Source organism: Rosa chinensis, chromosome 1, assembly GCF_002994745.2.
Source record: "Rosa chinensis cultivar Old Blush chromosome 1, RchiOBHm-V2, whole genome shotgun sequence".
Classification (NCBI taxonomy): Eukaryota; Viridiplantae; Streptophyta; class Magnoliopsida; order Rosales; family Rosaceae; genus Rosa; species Rosa chinensis.
In genome coordinates, this window is record NC_037088.1 from 59,578,055 (window position 1) to 59,589,520 (window position 11,466).

General features: G+C 37.5%; 1 protein-coding gene and 1 long non-coding RNA gene across 2 annotated transcripts; both read right to left on the reverse strand.

Annotated features, from left to right (window-relative positions):
• Window positions 1-544: 544 nt before the first annotated feature.
• On the reverse strand, window positions 545-2,626 carry LOC121050321. The gene is made up of 2 exons (XR_005802674.1): window positions 2,473-2,626; window positions 545-705 (listed from the first exon to the last, which is right to left on the reverse strand). It is a non-coding gene; the product is annotated as an uncharacterized LOC121050321 (long non-coding RNA).
• A 5,801-nt stretch (window positions 2,627-8,427) lies between these two features.
• LOC112171049 (putative receptor-like protein kinase At3g47110) lies at window positions 8,428-11,241 on the reverse strand. The gene is made up of 2 exons (XM_024308294.1): window positions 9,372-11,241; window positions 8,428-8,825 (listed from the first exon to the last, which is right to left on the reverse strand). Exons 1-2 carry the CDS (start codon window positions 11,239-11,241, stop codon window positions 8,428-8,430), a joined length of 2,268 nt encoding a protein of 755 aa, XP_024164062.1.
• Between the last annotated feature and the right edge of the window lie 225 nt (window positions 11,242-11,466).

Genomic DNA, 11,466 nt, shown 5'->3' on the forward strand with positions numbered 1-11,466 from the left:
GGGCTGGCACAGTCCCTATCCATGACACCATGGATAGCGTTCATCATAGTGATGGCGCCTCAGGTGATGCTGCAATCACCAACTTGCTTCAAATGGAGTTTCAAACACTCAAGCCCAACCAAAATCCTCATTGGTTGCTTCTAAAGCCACTCGCTCGTTTACAAAGCCTGTTCCTTAGGGAAATTAGGACTGAGACCGTCCTATGCAAAGATATGAAAATACTTATTCTGTTCTTACATAGAATCCGTGGGGATTCTGTGGACTAGTTCAACCAACTTGCGGACATTTAAATATCTCATGATGTTGGTTGATACGCAAACATGCTGGTCACTTGTTGTGCCATTGTCCACTTGTAATGCTACTTATGCTACACTCCTAGCAAACATCATATGACACCGGGCTCACTCCTTGGATGTCACGCCCCCAAATTTAAGGCCAATATTGTATTGAAATATGGCTCATGAATTTGTGACGTGAGTCGAAATAAATAAAACTACTTCCTTTTAAAAAAAATTGAAAGAAAGTAAAAGACTATGTAGAGATATATCTGAATAGTACTTTTATTAGGAAACGAAATCATTATTTATACAATACCAAAGTTTAGCAAAACATATTACAGTACTCAAACTCTTGAAATAGCAGTAGGAAAAACTTTCTTTTATTTAGTAGGTTCATCCCATTTTTCCCCATGCATCTACTCGTTACCTGAAAACATGAAGGTGTAGCATCATGAGTAACACAGACCCAGTAAGTACAGCTTACATTCTTATACTAGTGTGTCTTATAAGAAATCAAAACTGAACAACCAAGTAAAAATGTACCGAGAACCATCTATATGTTCACACGATTTCTTAAATATGTATATGTATACACACAATACATACACACACATATATACAAATATATTCATTCGTGTGAATGGTTTGGTAATAAATCACATAGTCACATCTTCTTATCAAACCAACAAATATTGCAGCATTAATATGTGAAATAAACTTTAAGCAATACACGCTTGATTCTCTTTTCACTTAGCACCATAACATGTTGATAATATATATATTGCAGACAGATATTTGATCAAAATAATATAAGTACACTTCTCTTTTTAGTGAATTTTCGGATTAACTGGTAACAAATCATAAATCCACGTGTTAGGGTCCAACGTACTATACCCAAAACACGGGAAAACTAGGTTGACTGGTAACAAATCATAAATCCACATGCTAGGGTCCAACGTACTATACCAAAGCATGGGACAGCCATCAGCATACTAAGGACACTACCAAAGTATGTATACTCAAAGTAAGCAACCTTCCTAAGAGTATAATAGTGCACTATCTGTAGGGACTAGGGCCCAAGGCTAACTTCTCATAACACAACACACTTTTACCAGTAATTCACTTAAGCACGGGGTAGTACTAATCACCCAATTTCACATCTCCAGATATAATTACGTCAATAAAGCATAGTAAGCTTTAAGTAGTAAATAAAACAGCTACATAAATAATAACAAAGCATATAAACAAGCTTACATAAATATAACTGAAATTATATATATATATATATATACTCAAAACTTGAAAGTAATTTTGCAATAAAATAAAGGTACTGCAAATTAAACTTGAAAGTAAATGTGCGATAAAATAAAGGTACTGCAAATTAAACTTGAAAGTAAATGTGCGATAAAATAAAAGTATTGCAAATTAAACTTGAAAGTAAATGTGCGATAAAATAAAGGTACTGAAAATTAAAAGTAGTAAGAGAATAATAGTTAGTAGTCAAAGAGTCAGTAGTCATTTTTCCATAGTATTGGAAATCTTAGTCCAAAGTATCCATTCGTCAATCAAAATGATATACCAAGTACCGTCAACTTTCTGTTTTTATAACTTGTTCAATTCATGTCCGAAATAGTCAAGTGAGGACACCAAGTCATAGGATTTTTCATAAGGAATTCAACGGAATAAGTCATATAGTCCAGATCAGAGTGATATAGTCCATAAATGGTAAAATACCAGAACAGCGCAGAAACCGATTTTCTTAATATTAACCTTTGATGTCTAAGTCTTTACGTACTTCATATTTCACCAATACTTCTCAAAATTTCCAGAATAAAAGTAGAGGTTCTAAGCTTCAAATTGATATAAAGTTTGTAGAAAATGGTTAAGAAATGAGAGAGATATGAATTTTTGAAGTTGTGATAGCTGTATGAGATTTCCAGCGAGTTTGAAAGTTGAAAACTTTGATTAGCCATAACTTCTTCATTTCTTAACCTTTTTTAGTGATTCAAAAGCCCAAACTGAAGGATTTTTCATGAAGAAACTGAAAATATAATTAGTTTTGACAAGATTAACTTTTATCAAACACGAAAATATATGACTGCAGCAAAACAGATTCTTTTCCATTTTATCATTGGTTATGCACTTTGATAAATCTTAAAGGCAAAAGAATATAGGAATGTATTCATGTACTTACTTAAGAAACTCAGAGATGGAGTGAATGTTTTGGTCTTGGATTCAAGCTTGGACTTCTTTGAGAAAAACAAAGGGAGCTTCTTAAGAGAAAAATGATGAAGGATTAGTGAGGTGAGTTTTCTCTACAACTAAGGCTTCCAAATCAGTTTTGCACTTGATCTTAAGGCTTGTAGGAAATATGATCAGATCATATGTTTATATAGGCTAGAAAAATGCATTAAAAAAAAATCAATTAACACTTGTAAGTCAAAAGTGGGTTGGAAGTTCACAAAGCACTTACAATGGCTTGGAAATTTCCTATAAAGCTATGGTTGGAAAAAAAAAAATCAGATTAGCTCTTCTAGATGTATTGGCATTTGAATTGTGTATACATATACATATAGATATACACATAGATACACATCTACTTAATAAGTAAGGAACATTAATGCTTTCTTAATAACTAGTACCAAAATGACATGTATCATCGGTTTCTAAACAGAAAAAAAAATGCTTAGAAGATACTTGGATTATTTCTAAGTTGAAGGTATCTTAGAATGTTCTACAGTGATACTAAGTTTCGGGTTATTACATTGGATCATCCTATTCAGTCAATCGAATTTGACTATGCTAGAGAGTTTGCATCGAAGACTTTCGATGGTTATTGTAATGGGACTGATGTTGGACATCATATTTCAATGACACACCCAAATGGTCTCTCAGAAATGACTACGATGGTAGTCTGAACATTGGTAATGCGCACCAATCTCCATACATCCGCTTAGGGTGATGCAATATCGCATGCAGCTATGCTCATTCGTCAACGACCAACAGCCACTCAATCTACCTCTGCGTTACAACTAGTGATTGGGTACAAGTATCGTACTTATGCATATTTGAGTGTGCCATTTATGTGCCAATTGCGTCGCCACAGCGCTCTATGACAGGTCCTTATAGATGAATGGCAACTACGTTGGATTTAAAACTCCAACAATCGTCCGCCACTTAATGCCCTTGCAATGCGATCTCATTACAACTAGATTTTCGGGTTGTCACTTTGATGAGACAGTCTTCCCGTCGTTAGGGAGAGATAAGAACACGGATGTTCTGCAAGAACGACAAGAATTGTAGTGGCATGTCCCCACTATGTCTCATCTTGATCCCTGTTAAAATGACGAGATCACACAAATATGCTGCGAACATGTCTGCAAGGAAGGACGTCCATACGAGGGGACGTAGCGCCACCCTACACGGAGGTAGGCATGGCGCCAATGCCAAAGAGAGTGGCACTCTGGCGTTACAGGCCATGGCCCCAGCTAGGATGCGTGGTAGGCCCGTACGTTCGAATGACACTTTGGCACATTCCAATCCTTTGATCATCAAGACTCAAAATCCGTCTCATGAGAATCTTCCGGGTTAGGGTTATCATTGGGGACGCCTCAACGTCAGAACCTATTCCTGATAATATAGAGCTCTATAAAAATTACACTAGTGTACTTGAGACGTGGGATAGAAACTTCATCATAATTGATGATATAGTTGCGCATTTCGTTGCGCATGAGTTTGTTGAGTCAGATGATATCGACCACGCTCCGTTGATGAATGAATGCCAACGTAGAGAGATTTGGCTTAAATGGAAAGATGTAATCCAGGTTAAGATGGATTCTCTAACGAAGAGGAAGGTTTTCGAGCTAGTGATGCCAACACCTCCTAACATAAAACATGTTGACTAATGGGTCTTCGTTAGAAAACGTAGTGAGAAAAAGATATGGTAATGTCGCCTTATAGCGCAAGGCTTCTCATAAAACACCCTGAAATCGACTACGATGAGACATATTCTCTCGTATTAGATGTCATTGCACTTCACTACCCTGTCAGTTTGGTAGTTTCCGAATAACTGATCATGCAGCTTACAAATGTGATTACTACGTATCTCTATGGGAATCTAGATACGGAATATACATAAAGGTTCATGGTGAACTTCATTTACCCAAGTCAAGTGGCTCTAGACCACGGAGCGCATTTACAGAGAGGTTGAAACGCTCGCTAAAATGACTACTTGATTGGGAAGGGATATGCCCACGCGTTTCCATAACAAGTTTTGGATTCCATCGCAGTTCATATTGGACATGTCTTCATTAGAAGCCCTTAAAGAGTTAAGGGAAACCGCTGAACACTTGAAATCCGATTTTGAGATTAAGGATTATGGGAGCACACGATTATGTCTTAGTTTGGAACTTGAGCATCGTGTCGATAGATGCTTAGGCATTTTCACAAGGTCAAACCTTCAAGCACCCCCATGATCGTCCGTAGTCTTGATCCTGAAAAGGATCCTCTTCGTCTGAAGGATGATGACGAAGATGTGCTAGAGGCAGAAGTGCCTTACTTGAGTACAATAGGCGCATTATTGTACTTAGCTCAATACACAAGACCGGACATCTCGTTTGCAGTGAACTTGTTAGCTAAGGTATAGCTCTGCGCCAACGTGACGCCATTTTAATTGGTGTAAAAGATATCTTTCAGTACTTGAGATGTACGATTGATATGAGCTTGTTCTATCCCTACAAAGAGAAGATGGATTCAGACCCATCACACACCAGAAATGCCGCGAATGCTGGCCTGCGTTCTCTATCCCCATCCCAAAAGGATATAAGTGTTTTGGAAGGTTTTGCTGATGTTGGGTACCTCTCTGACCCACACAAAGGTCACTCCCAAACTGGTTAAGTGTTCACCATTTGAAAAGACCGTGATATCTTGGAGGTCTACAAAACATACCGTAGTCTCTATATCTTCGAACCATGCAGAGATTATTGCTCTTCACGAAGTGGTTCGTGAATGTTTATGGATTGGATCCATAATCACGCATGTTCGAAAAATTGTGATTTGAAGTCTACCACAAGATGAACCTACTAGCATTTAGGATAATGTTGTTCGTTTTGAACAAATGAAGCAAGGCTACATCAAAAGCGACAACACCAAGTATAATCAACAACAACACCAAGCATAATCAGCAACAACAGACTCTCCTCAAATACCAAAGTGAACTAGGTTCGATCTGAGGATAATGTAGCAGACTTGTTTACTAAGCCATTGCCCAAATACACGTTCGAGAAACATGTGGTAAGAATTGGCTTGCAGAAATTATCTGAACTCCCATTATCGTAGTCATCAGGGGGAGACGCAGACATCAGGGGGAGATGTCTACATGTTCACCTCGAAACGTGAAGGGTGTGTTGTGCTCTTTTTCCCCTTCGACCGAGGTTATTTTTGTCTCACTGGGTTTTTGTTACTCGGCTAGGTTTTTAAAGAGGCAACGAGAGAAGCACCGCGTTTGGGCAACACAAGGGGGAGTGTTTAAGTAAACCCTAATTTGTGTTTGGCCCAAACTCTAGGTTACTTGACCTAGTGGTAATAGGGTTAAATTAAAAGGATCTAGATTCCTATTCAATGTACGATTACTTTCCTTGTATGATTGAGATTCTATACATTGTAATCCTCTATATAAAGAGACCTCTATTATCAATGAGAATATATAGCAATTTCCTCTCAATTTCAGTTTCTCTACAACAAATTGGTATTTGACAAATAAAGTTTGAAAAAAGGGATTCCTGTAAAAAATATTCCGATGTCTAAGTTGGTGATAATTTGAGTTGTAATAAGTGTATATGAGATTGATTGCTTACTTCAAATGTTTACCTTACTAAGTATTTGTAGGCGAGTTTGAGCAGATATCTCGACTAATGCACATAGGGGTGTGCAAAGTTCGCAAGTCATTTGTAAATGCGTAAGTGGATCCACTGCACCATTCTCAGGACAACATAGGGGTGTGCTTCCCGCTTGCTAGCTGCTACTGATTCAACCTAGTTGACTAATTCTGTTGCCTGGTTATGCCTCATCCAGATCCATCTCGAGAAGATTTCACATTTAAAAGATCTGATTTTCTCAAAACTCCCTGAATAGAGATTGGGCCATCTCTCTTTTGGCTTGTCTCTTAATTAGAGCCTATAAGTTTATGATTTTATTTCATCTAGATCCACGTTGAGGGGATTTCACCTCATTGGGATCCGCTTTGAGGAGATTCCACCTCACTTCGATCTATATATCTTGAGGAGATTTCACCTCACTTCTATACTTTTTGAGAAGATTTCACCTCACTTTGATCTGGCTTGAAGGGATTTCACCTCATTTAATTTGGATCCGCTTTGGGGAGATTCCACCTCACTTCGATCTACCTTGAAGAGATTTCACCTCACTTCGATACGTCGATCTTGAGAAGATTTCACCTCACTTTAATCTGTCTTGAGAGGATTTCACCTCCTTGAAGAGATTAATATCACTCACTAAGATTTTCCTTGAGAGAATTTCAACTCACTTGGATCTGTCTTGAGGAGATTTTACCTCACTTGGATCCTCCTTAAGGAGATTTCTCCTCACTTGAATCTACCTTGAGGAGATTCACACCTTACTTGTTAAAAAGTAAATAAATAAATAAAGTCTTTGTTAATAACAGGAATTAAGTAGTAAATGGACCACCAATTCTTAAGCTCTTCTTGGCCTCATGCAAGTTTCCCAAGAAGCTTGGGATGCCTCCTGTCAAATCAAGCCTGATTATTAGCTTCAACAATGAGCCAAGCTCATTTAGAATTTTTCCCTTTAGATCGATGGTTTGGAAGTTGAGGATGCTCACTTTAGAGCAGTAGGTCAAGTTAACCGGAATCTCCCCCTCCAATTTGTTCTCACTGACATTGATATATCGCATTCAGGACAAGTGATAAACTTGGTGTGGAATGTTGCAAGAGAGGTTGGTGATTTGAAGGTTGATGTACCTAAGAAAGGAGAGGCTTCATGAAAGGTGATATAGTGTCATTCAAATCATGGCCTTGTAGATTCAAGGCTACTACTATTTGATTCTTTTTGCCGCAAGTAATTCCATGCCAATTGAAAAGATTCATCTAATGGTTTTAAGAAGTCATGTAGATCAGTGGCTATGGGTTCTTTGAATCCGAGTTAAGCCACACGATCTGTATCATTTGCGAGTTTGCGACACTAGCAGGAAAGAAGGAGTTCATAAGAAGAAGTGTGATCACATGAAAGCATCTGAACCAAAATGGACATAAGCAAGGTACATGAAGCTCCATTGTTAGGCTGGGCTCTCACAACTTGGTGATTATACAATGGCTCTAAGCAAGTTCTTTGTTTCTGACCTGTTAAGTTTAGCTCGAGCACCATAATAGAGTAGAAGGTGAACACAGTCAATCCTACCATATTCTAGTACTACTGTAAACTAGAACTTGACATTTCAGTGATTATACTAATCTTTTTTTTTTTTTTTCTCACAATGACTCTTTATTTAATGCTACATTATTCAATTTTGTAGAAAATGTGGGTGGCTGACTTAATTAGATGAAGGTAAGGTGTTTGAAGAAATGTTCTTTACAAGAAAAGGTGTCGGGTTGAGTCGGAAGTAACGATTTTTCACTAATGCCAATGAAAGGTACTCCTAGACTTGTTAGTTTCCATTTACACAAAACAAAACAAAATTATAGCTATGAATTGGACTCCTTTGTCTTATGATAATTCTCACAAACTCAATTCGGTTACATCACTTATTACACATAATTAAGATACAACATTACTAGTCTCCATTGGATCTTAGGGGAAGTCTAAATATAAAATAAGAAACTCACAACGTAAAGATCAAAATCAAGCGCTTAGTTATTAATAGCTACAACTTATTTCTTCCAAACTTTCAGGCTATCATTCTGCCTTTAGACGTCTTCGTCAATAGTATAATTCACATAATATTGACACCTCGTTTTCCATGTCATACTGTGTAAGTATTTTTACACAAAAACATGATTATACAATTATAAAGAAGTAAGGAATAATAAATAAATAAATAAGAAATGAAAAAGAGCGGAAAAAAATATCGTTTTGTTGCACACAACATAAAGAAGAAAATAACAACACCTATTGTTCAGCTTCTTCCTGGCCTTTCTTGACAGATGTCAACACCAGTGCAAGCATCTTTTATATGGTGTAGCTTCATGTGGACCTCCTCCATAGACATTCTATTCCTTGGTGATTCTTCCGAGCATGCAAGTCCAATCTTAAGGGTTGGAAGTATGCACTTCCACACATAAGTGTTCATCTTGCTTAAATTCTCATTGTCAATGTTTTCTTCAACTGCTTCGATTTCATTATTGTAACCACTGATGTAGTTCACTACATTTTGTGATGTTGCAGGTGCTCTATCTTTTAAAGTGGCAAGAAGAGTATAATCTACAATCTCCATCACTCTTTTTGGTATGGTCATCTTGACAAAGTTATGGAGGTTCAAATCCTCTTTAAACATTTCGTCGATCGGTCTTCTTCCTGTGAACATTTGCAACAGGAGCACCCCATAACTATATACATCCCCTTGTCTTGATGGCTCAACACCACTCGCATACTCTGACTCACAAAACAATCAAGTATATATATTAGTTTTCCTTGTACAATTTGGAACCTAACTTATGCAGTATGGAAAGTTTCTTTGTTGATCAGACTAGTATGAAAACTTTTTCATCATCAATGATTATTAATGGATGAATGTATTATACAAATGGATTCTAATTTTGGGTTGAGACAGAAAGTGAGATGAACTTCGTCATCCATATCTTTACTCTCTTTACAAAAAACATCATTTATGTCTTGCATTAATATTACAATCTTTGAGATGACGTATCTTATCTTGCTTGCCAACTTGTATTTAGTCATTGATAGGGCTTAAAATTTATGTTGGTTGTCATTCCCACTGTGTCATATTGAGTATAAGCTACCATGCTTCTATTTCTCTATTCTTCTGTCTATATTTCTATTATCTTCAATAAACATGTAGATAAAAATTTAAGAAATTATAAAGTAGTGGAAGATTATTACCTGGAGCAGCATAGCCAATTGTTCCCTTTAACCCAACTGTGCTACTTTGAATTTGAGAGGAGTCCATTGTCGTTGAGATGAGTCTTGCTAACCCAAAATCTCCAACACGAGCAACCATTTCATCATCAAGAAGAACGTTGCTCGGCTTAATGTCGCAGTGAATGATTTGTGGTTCACAATGGTCATGAAGATAACACAATGCAGAAGCCACATCAACAGCAATATTCAGTCTTTGAAGAAGGTTCAAACTCCTTGATTGGTTTTCTTTATGCAGCCACTCCTCCAGACTTCCATTTGACATATTCTCAAAAACTAGAGCTTTGAAGTCATTACCATTGTAATCTGTGCTGGAGCAACATGTTAAGATCTTCACAAGGTTCCTGTGCCGAATATTTCTCAGTGCATTGCATTCTGCCACGAAACTCTTGGAAGCTCCTTTCTCTTGAAGGTTGAGGACCTTTATGGCAACAACATTGTTTTCTTCTTGATCAATAATCCCTTTGTATACAGAACCAAAACCTCCTGATCCAATTTGATTACTCAGAGAGAATCCGCTAGTAGGTTGATGAAGTGTCTGGTATGAAACCTTTGGAAGGAATTTGATTGATGACACTGGAGATAGCGGTTTAGTCTTTTGAGTTTTTCTCCTCCAATAAAGAGCTATGATCACTGCAAACAGAAGAGAGCATCTAGCAACTAAAGAAATTGTGAACTTTAGTTTGAAGTCGTGCAACTTTCTCTGCTTTGGGACTTTGACGGGGCATGCTGGTAGCTGCAATTCCGAAACACCACCACAAAGTTTGCTATTTCCATTCAATGATATTGCACTTGTATTTTGAAAAACTCCTCCTTTTGGTGCCTCACCCTCCAGATTATTGGACGAAAGGTTCAAATATTTCAAGAATGGAAGCCTCTGTAGGTCTTTTGGAATATGTCCTGACAAGTTGTTTCGTGAAAGATCTAGATACTGAAGACCTCTCAAAGCTAACAAAGAAGAAGGTATGATTCCTTGAAAGTGGTTCCCTTGTAGGTAAAGAAATCCAAGGCTCAGACAGCCTCCAATAATTTTTGGAATCCCTCCGGTTAAATAATTATCAAAGATGTCCAGTATATTGATATTCTTCAGCTTACCCACTTCCACAGGCAGAATGCCAGTAAGCGAGTTTTGCGATAAGTTGAGCAAGAGAGAGAAGGAGGACAGACCAATGACCTGTGATGGTATATCTCCACTAAGCTTATTGTGTGATATATCCATCATTTGCAGATTTTTGCAGTCACCAATATTTGGAGGAATGCTTCCTTCTAATTCATTTTCAAACATACCGAGTTGAAACAATTGGGTGAGGTTCCCTAAGGAAGATGGGATCCGGCCTGATAATCTATTGGAATATAAATGTAACATTTGCAGCTTTTGTAACTTCCCAATAGAAGCTGGAATGGTACCTGTGAACAAGTTTTCTCCCAAGCCCAGGGATATTAAATTGTTCAGATTTCCTAATGTTTCAGGAATTGTTCGCGCTATTTGATTGCCCCCAAGGTAGAGTTGAGTCAGTTGGGTTGAGAGATTGGCTACAGAATCGGGTAAAACACCTCCAAAGTTGTTAACACTCAAAGAAATAGTCTCCAGATTGCTGCAATTTGTCAAGAATTTTATAAATCCCAAATCATTTGATGAATTACTTCCTAGATTATTCTTAGTTAATCTGAGCCTCTGGAGATTTGGAAAATTTCCAAAACATACGGGAAGTTGGCCAACAAAATTATTTTCTCCAAAATCAAGCGCTTGAAGCTGAGAAGCATTGGAAAGTGAAGCTGGGATTTGTCCAAAGAATTCATTTCCAGCTAGGTACAGTATTTGGAGATTAGGCATGTTTAGGCGTGGAATACTGCCCTTAAATTTATTAAATGAAAGTGAGAAGGCGTTCATAGATGATTTGTTAAAAAGGGAGGGAGGGATCAAACCAGAGAGATTATTGAGACCAATTACAAAGAATGATAAGCTTCTCAATCGGCCTAGCACCTCTGGAACGCTGCCCACCAAATTGTTCTCTGCCAGGGAAAGTATAGTGATTGATGAAACATTTCCCATGGAAGG